Here is a 15,766-nt window from a genome sequence, read left to right as displayed (position 1 = left end):
GCTTTGGTAAGAATGGTCATTAGAAGAGCACGTGAAATTTGAGGAAGTAGACATAAAGAAAAAAGGATTAAAAAAAAAAAAACAGGTATGTAAGACTTGAGGATGTTTAGAGATTTAGAGATGGAACCAGTGAGGATGTTTAGAGATTTAGAGATGGAACCAGTAGAAGGGAGAACAGGTCAAGGGACTAGGGCAGATATAGCAGAAAGGGAGCAGATCCCTTAGGGGAGCTGATTATGTAGTAAGTCACTGAAGAGTTAGGCTTGATAGGGAAGGAAGTGGATCTATGAATGGGGTGGAGTTAGGGTAGACTCAAATAAAAGAGGGGGCTCAAGAAAAGAGGATCTCGATGGAAAGAAAATAAATGATAATGGATAAGGGAGTCTTAAACTAGGAGGACATAGGTAGAAATTTGAATTTAAGATTCCAGATGTGAAGTTGTTCTGATTAACTAGAAAGTACAGGGTGTGGCCATGAAAGCGGATAGGTGGAGTGGAGGGTCAATGGAGTTTGATGCCATGTTAATTAGGTCCTTTTGGTTGCAAGAAAAAGAGACTCTCTTAAATAACAGAGGCCTCTTTCATAATACACAAGGCGTAGAAAGCCAACAGGAAACCCAGGAAGTTCCAAGGATGAGCAAATCTGTTTCATTACCTCAGTTGGTCCTCAAGCAAGATATCTTTGTTTTTCTTTGTATTATCTTCTCCATCATCTTCCTGTACCTAACTGCTAAGCTCTCTCTGAATTGCAAGTCCAAATTCTGAGGTGACAGAGAAATGGTAGTTTGGAGGTGACCCAGAGGAAAAGAAATAGATTTTTAACACCTCTTTACTACGAAGACTGAAAGAATAGAAGAAAGCAGGTCTTTTAAAGGAGAAGTATGTAGATGAAAAGTATTTGGGAGAAAATTTTGGTAGAAAAGATAGAGGCAGCACACTATCAGAGAAAAGGAATATAATTTTTTCCCTCTGTTTTTCAAAACATGGCTTACTTCATTTAACCAAGAATGATAATGTCTGTGGCAATTATGATGGGAGTAAAAGGCGAGAATTTTCACTCAATTTTAAATTGGAAGGATTTGAGGAAGGAATGTGTATTATTAATTATGAGGAAGTGTTTCCACAAAATTGTTATGGAAATGAGGAACAAATTCTAAAAGCTATTCAATTTTTTCTAAGCCATGTTAAATGATCTGTAGCATTTAAAATGGAAGATTTACTTCCATTTTCTAAGGATGGATCTTATTTAGAGAATCATGCCACAAGACATTATTATAGTTCTCATTTCAGTCCAGCTGTGTCAGAGGTAAGTGGTAGGAAATTAGGGTTGAAAATCTATGGAAGATATTGGAGATAAGATTAACAAAAAATATAACAAATAATCAATATTATGAAATGAATGAAAAAGCAGAAACATAATGATCATGTTTATTTTTCAAAATTGATATAGTCACTAAATGTTAAAAGTAGTAATCTTTTATTTTTGTTTTAATTATTATTAGTAATATGTAACTAAATATAACTAATAAAATAAGAATGATCATTTTTATTTCAATAATTCAGTTAATTGAACATTTATCGAACATTATGTCCTAGGCACTGTACTTGTAGTTACCAAAGAAAGGCTAGCCAAAGCTCATATCTGGTGTTTCCAAAGATAATTACATTATGTTGAGATATTTTTATTTATATAAACTTCATGTGGGCTGCTGGATTTTGAAAATAGCATGGTTTTAATTTTTTTAAATTCTTTGCTGATAATCTTCTGTTGATCCCATAACATTTCCATTTCATAAAGTAATTCACTTCTAAAATACAACACGTCTTAATCCCATCTTTTTCAGAATTGGATGTTTGAAAGCAACATCTCCAATAATCATTTTGAGAATTAAAAAAATTTTATTTTATTTTATTTTTTTATATATTTAGAGAGAGAGCAAACAGGGGAGGGGTAGAGAGAGGAGGAGAGAGAGAATCCCAAGCAGGCTCCATGCTATCAGTACAGAGCCTGATGTGGGGATTGAACTCACAAACCTCCAGTTCATCACCTGCAATGAAACCAAAAGTCAGAAGCTTAACCTACTGAGCCACGTGGGTGCCCCTCGTGTAAAGAATTTATGATGCAGGGGCACCTGGGTGGCTCAGTTGGTTAAGCGTCCCACATCGGCTAAGGTCATTATCTCACAGTTGGGAGTTCGAGCCCCATATCAGGCTCTGTGCTGACAGCTCAGAGCCTGGAGCCTGCTTCAGATTCTGTGTCTCCCTCTCTCTCTGCCCCTCTCCTGCTTGCGCTCTGTCTCTCTGTCTCTCAAAAAAAATAACGTAAAAATTTTTTTAAAAATAATTTATGATGCAAATGTGTAATAAATTAAATTAAAAAATACAAGTGTATGTGGTTATTGGTATTATCCATTAAGTTTTTTTTAATGTTTAGTTATTTATTTTGAGAGAGAAAGAGAGAATGAGCAGGGGAGGGGCAGAAAGAGAGGGAGACAGAGAGAATCCCACGCAGGCACTGTGTTGTTGGCAGAGCCCAATGTGGGGCTGAACTCATGAGCAGCGAGATTATGACCTGAGCTGAAATCAAGACTCCGATGCTTAACCAATGGAGCCAACCAGGCACCCCTGGTATTATCCATTTTTACTCAAATTCCATTTCAGTAAGACTGGGTTCCCATAAAATTGACAACCTATTAATTCCTATATGACATATTAACTATTATTTGATTCAAATTCCTTCCCTTTTAAAAGTGTTTCTATAAAGTTTCTGATGTTTCTAAGAGTGGTTTATTTACTTTTATAATTCCTTGATGCTCCTTTCATTAGTCATTTATAAAAAGTTATCAGTATTGCTTGCTTTAAATTTTGTTATGTGCCCCATACAGTTTAGTATGCTAAGGTTTAGAATTTTTCTTAGCAGAATTAAATACATTTCCAATCTTTAATTCCATTTTATATCAGAGTGAGGTATAACAACATGGCAGAAGTACCTTTGAGTGCCACTAAAGTTAGTTTAGAAACAATTAGTATAATTTGACAAATATTTAAATACATAGTGTTCTTTTTCTGGGAGAACAGTAAAGAAATGCTTTTAAAACTTATTTTACTTCCTATGCTACTTCTACAGAGAGCCTAGTAAATTTCTCTGTATTTATAAGACTGAACTATTGCCTAACTCCTACTTAATAAAATGATGGGAATAATATATCACAAATATTTATAGAATATTCCATCAGAATAAGAATATACTGATTTAAATAATTCTCATCTTACCTTAGAAGCAAATATATGCTAGGGATACATATGCTCAGTTCTTGTTGAAGACTATTTTAAAAAAGAATTTTGCAGTCATCATTTGTGGTCCTCAGTCTAGTCTCCCTAGTTTCCATTCAGTATATTCCCATTCTCCCACTCACCTAGTCATTATATCTTAAAGTCAATTTTTACCCTTCTTTTCCATTTTCTAGTCATTCACCACTACTTTATTTTATTTTATTTCATTTTATTTTATTTTATTTTATCTTATTTTATTTTATTTTTTAGAGAGAGAGTGCATATGTGAATGGGGGAGAGGGGCAGAGGGAGAGAGAGAGAGAGCGAGAGAGAGAGAGAGAGAGAGACAAAGAGGGAGAGAGAGAATCTTAAGCAGGCTCCACACTCAGTGCAGAGCCTGATGTGGGACTCGACCCCATGATCCTGAGATCATGACCTGAGCTGAAATCAAGAGTGCATCACTCAACCAACTGAGCCAATCAGGCACCTCAATCATCTTGCTTTTTAAAACTAAGATACTAGAATATACGTAGCATGACATTGCTTTATACAAAATCTGTAGTTAAGACAATAAACACATGAAAATATAGAAAATATAGAATGAGATGATATAATTTGAAATAACATTGTATTGATTCAGAAAATAGCACATTTTCTACTGGGTAACAGATAACCATTAGTTTTTTGTCTGCCGGAATTTTTTTCTTTCTTGGATGTCCCCCCACCCTGCTCACAGGGGCTGTCAACCAAGTCCCCTCTTACCTCCACCTAGGCTCATTATAGGCATCCTCAGGATTTTTTTAACACTTGAAGCCAGAGGGCAGGAGGGCTCTATTTTTGTGGCACCGTTAGCACTAAAGGAAACCTAATCCTAGAGCCAGTGAGTAGGTCTTTACTAACTCAGTGGGCAGCATCTGGCTATGAATGAAGACAGACGAAAGAAAAGTTAAGATGTGACTAGAGATCAAAACACTGTTGAGTCCTTGGATCTAGCTTCAGCTCTGCCACATGTAGATCTCTAGATTTTTAGATGAGTTGAAAATTTCTTCTTTTCACTTAAGGTAGTGTTAATTGAGTTTCTCTCACTTGTGACCAACGAATCCTGACCAATATCCATATACTTTTTGGACATACTTAATTTCTAAAAAATTGAAAAGTAGAAATACTAATTTTTGTAAATGTATAACTTGAGATAGTCAAAATATTTTCTTAAATGTTTATTTATTTTGAAAGAGAGAGATCTGAGAGAGAGAGAGAGAGAGAGTGTGTGTGTGTGTGTGTGTGTGTATGTGTGATCAGGGGAGGGGCAGAGAGAGAGGGAGAGGGAATCCCAAGCAGGCTCCACACTGTCAGTGCAGAGCCCAACTTGGGGTATGATCTCACAAACTGTGAGATCATGACCTGAGCCAATATCAAGAGTCGGATGCTTAAGGGACTAAGCCACACACATGCCCAGAGAGATGTCACAATATTTTTTAAATTTATCAAATAATAAGGCTACTGTATGAATTAATCTATAAAATTTATGACAAATATTACATTTTAGAATACTATACTAGGTAGATCCTTAGTTATAACCATATCACATAACAGGGCATAGTTGTTTACAGTGTGGACTCTGGAATCCAATTGTCTGATTTTGAATCCCAGCTCAGCCAATTATAAACTCTCTGAGGTTCACTTCTATTTTAGTCTCCTTATCTGTAAAATTAAGATTACAAGGGAATCATCCTTACAAGGTTGTTGTGAGGGTTCGGTGTAATAATACATGTAAAGTGTGCCTGGCACGTAAGTGGTCTATAAATGTTAGCTACTATTATTAATGCAATTATTTTTTGGGCCCGTGAACAAAATTTATATCATAATGAAAGCTGTTAGTGGTAGCTATAGGGGTGTCAGTGATGACAAAAGAGAAAGGTAAACTGCTTTAGAGATACTGGTGGACTGCAGTCTGGAAAAGCATCACCATGAGATTATATTCATGATAAAAGCCAACTGACCTGTTTATGTGGCAAGTTAGCATGAGCTCTAACAGTGCATTCATAGACATCTGTACCCTCAGCTAGAACGTTTCTGTATGGGCAAAAGGAAAGTGAAGCGAAAGCAAAATTTCCATATTATTTATTCTGGCTGATAATTTATATTGAGGAATTTTAAGAGATTAGAGGTATGTAATACAGTGTTACCTGTTCAAGCTTACCTAGTGAAACAGAGCCCATGTGTCTGAGGATAATTTTGCTATTATGTGTGTATATGTGAGAAACATCTTCTGGCCTCACTTACATATGAAAGAGAAATAGGGACAGATCAAAAAGCATTGGGATCTATTCAATGCACCCCATGGCATTATCATGCTGTTTTGTGTCAGTCCAGGTGAGGAAGCCATAAATAGAGAAGAGATTAGCATTGGCACAAAGACTAGGAAGAAAACAGGTAGACAGATTTTCTTTGGAAATTTTTATATTACTGCAATTCATTAGGCTACAACCTATCAATATATAATTTTTGTAGCAACGATGTGATTCAGCTGGGGATTATTTATATACTAAGAAGGGACTTTATTGCTAACATCTCTTCTATGATTTCCTAAGGGACCTAGATCTACAAATCAGCAGAAAAGACCTCCTTAGTAAACTGTAATCCATATTTATTCATGTAATTACCTTCAGTCTAGAGAGAGGTATAGGGGAGATAATATGTTCTGGTTCATTACTGTCACTAACCCTTTTTCAAAGTCTAGTATACAAAAAGTTTTCACAGTTCTAAAATTATATATCTTTATGTTTGCAATATTAAATGTGCATAAAGAGAGGTGATTCTAAATTACGTGTAGCTTGGGAATTACAAATATTTCACAGGGGATCATTTTCAAGCTTCTTTTTTTTTTAATGTTTATTTCTTTTTGAGAGAGTGAGCACGACAGACAAGATGCAGAGAGAGAGAGAGGGGTGGGGACAGAGGATCTGAAGCGGGCTCTGCACTGACAGCTGAAAGCCCAATGTGGGGCTTGAATCCATGAACTGCGAGATCATGATCTGAGCTGAAGTAGGATGCTCAGGTAACTGACCACCCAGGTGTCCCTCAAGCTTTAATCTGTAAAGAACTTCTGCACTAGAGACCAGTTTTGGACAAGATCCAGTCTCGGTAGTATGTTACTCGAGTGTAGACACCAGGCTTGTTTGGAAGAGCACATTCATCTCCCCAGCTTACAATACCAGCAAGGAACCAAGTGCCTTTATAATCTGCACCAACCAGAGGTCCACCAGAGTCACCCTAGGGAGAAGAGGATACATACAATTACTATAGTTTAAAGGTAAAAATACTGCTTATTTTTCTTTGTAGTAAAGACAGGGAGACACAGAAAAAGGAAAATAAAACCCTAGATATTTCAATATTAAAATGATTTTAGTATAGAATATTTTTGTGCTTATAATCATTTATTTAAACAATTTTTTTAATTGTTATTTATTTTTGAGACAGAGAGAGACAGAGCATGAACGGGGGGAGGGTTAGAGAAAGGGAGACACAGAATCGGAAGCAGGCTCCAGGCTCTGAGCCATCAGCACAGAGCCCGACGCGGGGCTCGAACTCACGGACTGTGAGATCATGACCTGAGCTGAAGTTGGACGCTTAACTGACTGAGCCACCCAGGCGCCCCTATAATCATTTGTTTAAATGAAAGATGTCAGTACATGTCTTTGGATACAACACTACAGTAATGGAAAACATGTATGAAAATTTTCAACTCATTTATTACCCAAAAGAGATATTGAAAGTATTGTTGCTTATGAAATCATCAGTGTGCTGAAGAATTCTCTTATTATCTTTCTAAACTCCCCTATTTTCAGCCAGATGTTGAGAAAAAAAGTAAGGTTTATATTTACCCACCACAAGCATTGGATTATTACTCTTTCATTCTTATGTAAACATCTCTCCAATTTTCAGAATTGTATAATTTGGCTAAACTACTCTCTATACTCCTTATGGTTTTTATCTACTGATGTTTAGGCCATTCTTTCAGAATGATGGAACACTTCAGCATCTGGCTTTTCCTTTGCTCCAGACCTTCCCATCATCCTGAATAATTTCTACAGCTATTGGATGAAACCAGTCCCTTGGTTACCTTGATTCTGATCATCTGCATACAAATGACCCTTGAACAATGCAGGGGTTTAGAGGTGCACAGTCAAAACTCTGAGCATGACCTTTGACTCCCCAAAACTTAACTACTAAGAGCCTACTGTTGACCAGAAGTCTTACCAATAACATAAACAGTTGATTTATTTTGTATGTCATATGTATTATATACATATACATTATATACATATATGTATACATTATATGTATTATATACATATACATATACATCCATTTTTAAATTATGTAAAATATATATAACATAAATTTACTATTTTAACCATTTTATTTATTTTTTTAAATTTTATTTATTTTTTAAATAAATAGTTGCTGTTTAATTTTTTTTTTTCCAACTTTTTTATTTATTTTTGGGACAGAGAGAGACAGAGCATGAATGGGGGAGGGGCAGAGAGAGAGGGAGACACAGAATCGGAAACAGGCTCCAGGCTCTGAGCCATCAGCCCAGAGCCCAACGCGGGGCTCGAACTCACGGACCGCGAGATCGTGACCTGGCTGAAGTCGGACGCTTAACCGACTGCGCCACCCAGGCGCCCCTAATTTTTTTTTTTTAACGTTTATTTATTTTTGAGACACAGAGAGTCAGAGCATGAACGGGGGAGGGGCAGAGAGAGAGGGAGACACAGAATCAGAAGCAGGCTCCAGGCTCCGAGCCATCAGCCCAGAGCCCGATGCGGGGCTCGAACTCGTTGACCGCGAGATCGTGACCTGAGCCGAAGTCGGACGCTCTACCGACTGAGCCACTCAGGCGCCCCTTAACCATTTTAAATGTACACGTCAATGGCATTAACTACATTCATACTGTGCGATCATCAACACCATCCACCTCCACAACTTTTTTCATTTTGCAGAACTAAAACTTTATACCCATTAAACAAGAACTCCCCATATCCTGCTTTTCCCAGCTTCTGGCAACCACCATTTTACTTTCTGTCTCTATGAGTCTGACTACTCCAAGTACCTCATATGAATGGAGTCATACAGTATTTATCCTTTTGTGACTGGCTTATTTCACTTAACACAGTGTCTTCAGGTTTTGTCCATGTTGTAGCATGTGTCAGCATTTCCTTCCTTAGGCTGACTAATACTCTATTTTATGTATATACCACATTTTGTTTGTCCACTTTTTTATCAATGGGCATTTGGGTTGCTTCCATCTTTTGGCTATTGTGAATAATGCTGCTATGAATTAAATGTGCAAATCTCTATTTGTGTCCTTGCTTTCAATTATTTTGAGTATATACCCAGAAATGGACTTGCTGGATCATATAGTAATCTATTTTTAATTTTTTGAGGAACCACCCTGTTGTTTTCCATAGAGGCTGCACCATTTTACATTCCTACCAATAGTACAAAAGGCCTATTTTACAATTTTTAAAAATCAGGTTCCCAGACTCTGAACCTAATCTCTTGGTTTCAAATTCATAGAGTAAGTGGAGAATAATAGATAGCAATCTCTCCATTTCTTGTCCTTGTCTCTTTTGAGTTTCTAGCTCACCTGCATCAGCCCACATCTATATTTAGTATCGTCTGATAAATGGAGGTATTTAGTTCTTTCTAAGGCTAATCTCCCCACCTGTTCTTTGGACCAAGGACACTATTCTGTCAATACTCTTCTCTTTTCTTGTTTGTTTTTCCTAATAACGTCTTCATTTCCTCCACTGTCTTTCCCCACCGTGAATATACACTTTTTTTTTTCAGTTTTGCCCGTCTGAAAAAATGACAGCCTTTCTGTATCTTAAGACCTCTTCTATTGCCCTAATTATCTTCCTTTCACAGCTAAGTGGCTTGAAGTAGTAGTCTATATTGAAATTTCCATTTTTTTGTCTTATTTTCAACTTTCTTCTAAATGGTTTTTCTTTCCACCAATGAACCTTCTAAACTTTGCCAATAAACAATTGTTGAAGTTGATACACTCTTTCCAGCATTTATCTTACTGTATGGCTTGTGTGACTTGTTGACTATTCCCTTTTGTTCTGATCCCTGGACTCCTGTGACCCTGTGATACCAATTTCTAATTTTTTCCCCCTTAGTTTTCTTTATCTCTTACTGTTAGCTTCTTAGGAGCATTTATACCCGAGTTCTAAATCTTGGGTGCTTCTTATTTTATATTCTTTGTCTGAGCAATTATATCTGTGCTTATGAATTTAACTGCCCCCCAGCTGACAATAACTTTCAGGTATATATGTACAGCCAGAACTCTTTCCTGAGCTCAAGGTTTTGATTTCTAATGCCACATTGGACATATATGCCTAGTTATTCCACAAGCACCTCAAATTTAGCATGCCCCAAACTTTAAACCTCCACAACCTGCTTTTCTTCTGTACATCTTCTCTCCCTTTGTTCAGGGATAAGTATGGAATTTAGCATGTATTCTTTCTTTTCCCTATTCCTACCCTGTTTTTTTTTTTCACACACAAACAACAAACTTTTCATACAAAACCTTTGTGTAGCAGATTTTACAGAAAGTTCAGACAAATTAAGAAATAGATGGGGTTGCATTGCTGACCCATAAGCAAATAGAATTGAATAATATTCATCCTGTTGTTTGTTGTTGTTGTTGTTGATGATGATGTTTTAAGTAGGCCCCATGCCCAGTGTGGAGCCCAACGCGGGGCTCAAACTCATGATCCTGAGATCAAGACTTGAGCTGAGATCAAGTGTCAGACCCTTCCTCACTTCTAATCAGGCTTGCAGTCTTGTCCCCCTGTCTCAGTGCCTCTTCATTCTTACTGTATCTTAGTTGAAGCCCTCTTTACCTTTCTCAGGTAAAATATTTTAACAGATCATAATATCTCTAGCGTACTTGCTTCCAGTCCGTCTTCCACTCTGCATGTATTGGATTTAGCAATTAGACCATCTTGGCTAATCTGGACTGGTAGGGCAAAAGCCTGCAAGCAGTGGGTCAGAGAGTGAATAAGTTGAGAATATGGAACAATGATGGTAGACTATTCTTTAGAGATTTGACCAATAACAGAAAAAGAAAGAGTACAGTGTACTAAAGGAGAGATCTGATAGTATTTGCAGAATATTGTTGGAGTGGAACAGTTTGGAAAATATGGAAGAAAGTTCAAATTAATGTAAAGCACAAATATCTGTATAGATAGAGAATGGATGAAGAATACAGGGAAAAGATTAGCTTTGAAGAGTAGAAGAAATTTTTTTTTGTGCTGAGCCTAGAATGCGAGGATAGGTACAAATATAAATTTATCATATAGAAAAGAAATTAAAGGAGTTCTCATGATTTCTTTTTTTCTAGTTAGTATGAGGAAATGTCATATGTTAAGGAACACAAGAGCATATAGGGACACATTCAAACAATGTAATGAAATGTTGCTTATATAGGATATGCATATATATATATATAAAGGATGCATTCAATAATTCTATAATGTGGTAAGGACTCAGCTGTGATTATATGACACCAGTTTACAAGGCTGCAAGGTTTCTCCTAGTTGTTCTCAGGAGTTCACATATAGGAGCCAATAAAATAGTCATATTGCTCTGTGGTTGGAGATTATTAGCATGGGTGTGGGGAAGTAGAAGATGGTGAAGTCATTAGGGTGCTGGCAATGGAAAGGTTGAAATAATAAAACCTCTAGGCTGCATAAGTTTAGAAGACAGTCATATTCCTGAGGGTGATGGACTGAGAGAAAATTGAGAAAATTGAGATCTAAGCTTGTCATAACTTTGAAGAATAGGGTTAGTGTGAGAGTTGGAAAGATGGGACTCTATAATGAGAGATGATAATTATGTATTACAAGTACTTGTTTGTATGTCTTCTAGCTCCTAGAGTACATGAATAATGCTTTATTAACGTTTAGCTCCCCTGCACCTAGCACAGAGTATGGGACATAGTAGTGCATAGAAATGAAGGAGTAAAATAAGGGTTGTCCTGGATTTACCCCTGATTCTGCCCGCCTAGATAATCAGAGTAGTACTTTTGTTAACTCTGGGACTATTGTTTGTAAACAGCCTGAGAGGTGTTTGAAGCATATTAAGCATAAGGAAAGGCAGCTTAGTATAGCATTCAGAATATAGGCTGTGCAGCCCCAAATCCTCTGTTTAAATCTGGGTTCTACCACTTAATGCCTGTGTAAGTTTAAACAAATTACTTGATATCTTTGTCTCAGTCCCTTCAACTAAGAAATAGGGCTTATAATAGTACAAGCATACATCACAGAATTGTCATAACTGGAAGAAATTAGCATTTGTAAAGAGCTTAAAACAGTGGCTACCACATGGAGATGCTATATAAGCATTGTTAAATAAATAAAATATTTAGGGTGTTGAAGCCACTCAAATTAAGAAAGCTCCATGATCGTTAGGTTTGGTGTCGGATTCAGTTGAGTGTTTCTCAGTGAAAGAGGGCCAATCCAACTAAATTTACCAAAATTCCCTTCATCTTTTTCCTGCTTATTCCAAATTTAGTCTCTTCTCCAGTCTTATTCCCAGCTTCTTATAACCATAAGAGAGGCTTAGCTCTTTAGTATTTTAGTAGGACCTATCAGATGGCAATATAATTCTAATTAATTACTCTGGCTACAAAACAAACTTAAACCTTTAAAATTTGTCAGTCTTTTGAGAAAATTGAACAAATTAATTGGAATTAAAATACACAAGGAAAAAATCCTGAAAATGGAATAGGCGGATTTACCTGGCAGGCATCCACACTTCCTTCCAGGAACCCAGCACACAACATTCCAGGTGTGATCACACCACCATATACCTCTTCACTGTTGCAGGTTTTATTATCTATAATCTTCACTAATCCTTTTTGGAGTATATTAGGACTTGTTCCTAAAGGAAGAAAAGTGTATACTTTTTGCTGAAGTCAATATTAGTATCTCTGGCTAAGTTTATTTGTACTACTGTATACAATTTCCAAAACAATGTAAAACATATGTTTTAATTAAGCTTTTGTCTCCTTTCTTAGTAACAAAGTAGTAATGCAATGAACATACCAAGCTATTGTTAAAAATGACCGCATTTAGGGGCGTCTGGGTAGCTTAGTTAGTTGTGCATCCGACTTTGGCTCAGGTCATGATCTCATGGTTCCTGGGTTTGAGCCCCGCGTCGGGCTCTATGCTGACAGCTCAGGGCCTGGAACCTGCTTTGGATTCTGGGTCTCCCTCTCTGTCTCTGCCCCTCCTTGGCTTGAACTCTCTCTCTCTCTCTCTCAAAAATAAACATTAAAAAATTACCATATTTGAAATACTTAGTGTGTTCATCCATGTGTAATGGGATTTTTTTCCCTTTTGAATTGTTTTGGAATTTTATATTTATTACTTGTATGTGTTAGAAAACAAAATGAAAAATTCAAATTCCAAAACTTATATTTTATAATCATTTTAAGATTTTCTGCTGTTACTGTAATTCTGAACCTCAAAATTACTTTTAGATTTATTTTTTCTGCTTTCCAAAGCATTTATGAACATAAATAGCCACTAAATCTTTACATAACTACGGTCATGGGAATGCACATATTTAAATGATCTTTGCTCAAGTATTGCCTTTTCACATAGAGCTATTCATTTCTCCCCGTCAAAAATACCCAAACCTCTGTAGTCTTGTTTGTTTGTTTGTTTTGCTTTGGTACTTACCTGCATAAAACATGCTGTGTAATCTACTTATTTATTGTATTTTATGGTTATTGTCTTCTTTTACTAAATATATAAGCTTTTGAGGGCAGGAATATTTGCCTATTTTATAGATTTATATGTCCAAACCACCTAGACCAGTATTTGGCATAAAGGTGGTAATCAAGATATTTATTGAATTATGAATGAAGAAAATGGAAGAAAATGAATTACTTATTCAATAATGCATTTCTATTAAAACTACCATTGTTAAAGGCAATTATGGTAAAAGCTCTAGGAAATTGTAGTTTCCATATGAATGTGGTTGAAGATAAATTTTCAATCCATTGCACATTATCCTCTTCAAAATGATCCAGAGAAAATCTATCTCAGGTTTAGTTGTGATTCAGAGTATTTTTTTTTTAACTCCTAGAGCTCAAACCATGTAATGGAAGAAGGTTAGGAACTCACCATCAGACTTTAATGTTCCCCATCCAGTGACCACCACATTTGAATTGGGTGGGAATGTGTAAGTAGCTTCAGGAAGACATGCTCTTCGGATGTTGCTTGTGTATAATACTGGCGAGGACAGATGCACAACAGCTATGTCATTATCGTGTGCGGGGTAATGATAGTTTTCATGAATTATAATATCCTTGATACTTCGTTTTGTTTGTGGATCACTTAAAAGAAGACCAAAACTAACATTCCACTCTTTGGGATCCCTTGCCCTAAAGAAATAGATTTATTTATTAAAAGTCCTATATTTCAGAGTTGCAGGAATTAACATCTTATGTGTTTTAAAACAATTAGATATGTATTGAATACCTTAGTGCATTAACATATAAAAGTAAAGCTATGTGTAAGAGAAAAATAATAATAACATGAATAGACTTTGAATAATGCAATAAGCTATATTTTATTTTTTTAATAAGATATATTTTAAGAGATAAGCCATGGAAACTACCTTTTATCTCTCCAGAAAGACTCAAGGATATTTAGAAAGCTAAATATGATAAGACAAGATCGTAAGATTAAATAAAAAGTGGGCAAGATTATGGGACAGAGTAAACTTATGGAAATTAAGGAAATAGAAGAAATCCTCTTTTATAATATTTAAAAACTATAAATAGGAAGATACTTATGACTTTTACTATTATTTGTTAATCAAGGGTTTATCTATTAAGCACTGAAAAATAGTGTTGCTGGAACATATTCAAAATCTCAAGTTTAAGAGGGATTTTTATTTACAAATAAAACCAATAAGTGCTACATAAAGCCAATAGAAATTAGTAAAATTAAACATCAAACAAAAGGGTAAAAACAAAGCAAACTTTTGGTGTAATAATGTATCTTTTAAAGAAATAATAATTTCAAATAGGGCTATAATATATATTGGAGGATGCAGGATGAATTCAAATACTTATGATTAAATAAATAAGACCAAATGAAATAATGATGAGAAAGAAATAGAAGAATAGTGTTCAGTTTAGGATTTATAGTTTCTTTATAAAATGGATTAAGCATAGCTTAGTGATTCTCAACTGAGGGAAACTCAGTATCCTTCAGGAGACATTTGATAATAACTGGAGACATTTTTAGTTTTCAGTCCTGGGGGCATGCTACTGGCATCTGGTGGGTGGGAACCAGGGATACTGCTAAATATTCTATAATGCACAGGATACCCCTCACCCCAAAACTAAGAATCATTTGGACCAAATATATAATAGTGCCACTGTTGACAATTCCTGCTCTACCCTGAATATATCTTTTTTTAAAAACTGATAATGCATTGAGAAATTTTGAGAGTATACTTCACAGTATTGAATAGTTGGAGGCATAGTTGTATAATCTATGTTCTTAAAAGATATGTATCTCAGACTTTCAGGTGCATGAGTGGCTTTGAGCCTTTATGTAGTCCAGAGCTTACTTTATGAAACAGTGAGCAGCAGTGACAAGCCAGCTGTTACTAATCAGAGTGGCTCCACACCGGTGGATACTGTTCTGTTGAAGGCTAGCTTGCCAAGGCCATTCCCCTTCTTGGGCATCCTTGCCCCCTGCTATCTTGTTGCCAGAAGGAGTTATTGTTCGTTGTCCACAACCTGCTCAAAATGGAGTTAGTTAGCATATAACGATACTGATATTGCTTTTGCATGCATTGCTATAGTTAACAAACTATTGTAATACACGTCACTATTAACTGTTAACTGAGGAAAAGCCCATAGTCTTGGAGAAGTTAGGACTAACTGCTGATATGAGATTTTTTGAGAATTCACCCAAAATAGATTGACATTTTCACCTGCCCATCCTCATTAGTCACATAACTCTCTGTGTGTCTGTATGACCTTGCTATGGTCTGTTATAAGAAGCATATAAAATGAAGTGTTTGAATTTAGAAGGTAATAATTGATAACCAGTTACTAAGTTGTATATGAAAATGTGTGGCTTGTAATTTTGTGAGCAGTTGTTTAACACAGTGATTGCTCTGAAACATTTATAAGAAAGAGTGAATGGCTACAAATGCCAATGGGATAGTGACAAGAGATAGAGTAGACAGAAATGTGTTAGCGTTTAAGTTACAATACACAACATCTGGCCTAAAGGAATAACACATGAAGATAGCCAACCCTTTCTCAAAGTAAAACGCTTCTCTGAAACAGGACTATGCTCTAGTGTCAATTTAGATCCAGAGAAACTGCTGGACTCTTTAAGTCTTTAAAGCAAATTTGCAGTAATAGTACAACTTCACTATTACTGTGT

At 36.0% G+C, this 15,766-nt stretch overlaps 1 protein-coding gene across 1 annotated transcript in view; it reads right to left on the bottom strand.

Moving 5' to 3' along the window:
• Nucleotides 1-6,383: 6,383 nt before the first annotated feature.
• The window catches only part of LOC115513066 (transmembrane protease serine 11C-like), a 53,802-nt gene continuing 44,419 nt past the window's right edge, over nucleotides 6,384-15,766 (bottom strand). Inside the window, exons 7-10 of the mRNA XM_030314502.1 lie at nucleotides 14,937-15,108; nucleotides 13,478-13,737; nucleotides 12,085-12,227; nucleotides 6,384-6,545 (exon numbers count right to left, since the gene is read on the bottom strand). Of these exons, the coding sequence (XP_030170362.1) occupies nucleotides 6,384-6,545; nucleotides 12,085-12,227; nucleotides 13,478-13,737; nucleotides 14,937-15,108 (737 nt within the window). The remainder of the gene's footprint in view (nucleotides 6,546-12,084; nucleotides 12,228-13,477; nucleotides 13,738-14,936; nucleotides 15,109-15,766) is intronic.

Source organism: Lynx canadensis, chromosome B1, assembly GCF_007474595.2.
Source record: "Lynx canadensis isolate LIC74 chromosome B1, mLynCan4.pri.v2, whole genome shotgun sequence".
NCBI lineage: Eukaryota > Metazoa > Chordata > Mammalia > Carnivora > Felidae > Lynx > Lynx canadensis.
This window is presented reverse-complemented; position numbering and strand designations above follow the sequence as displayed.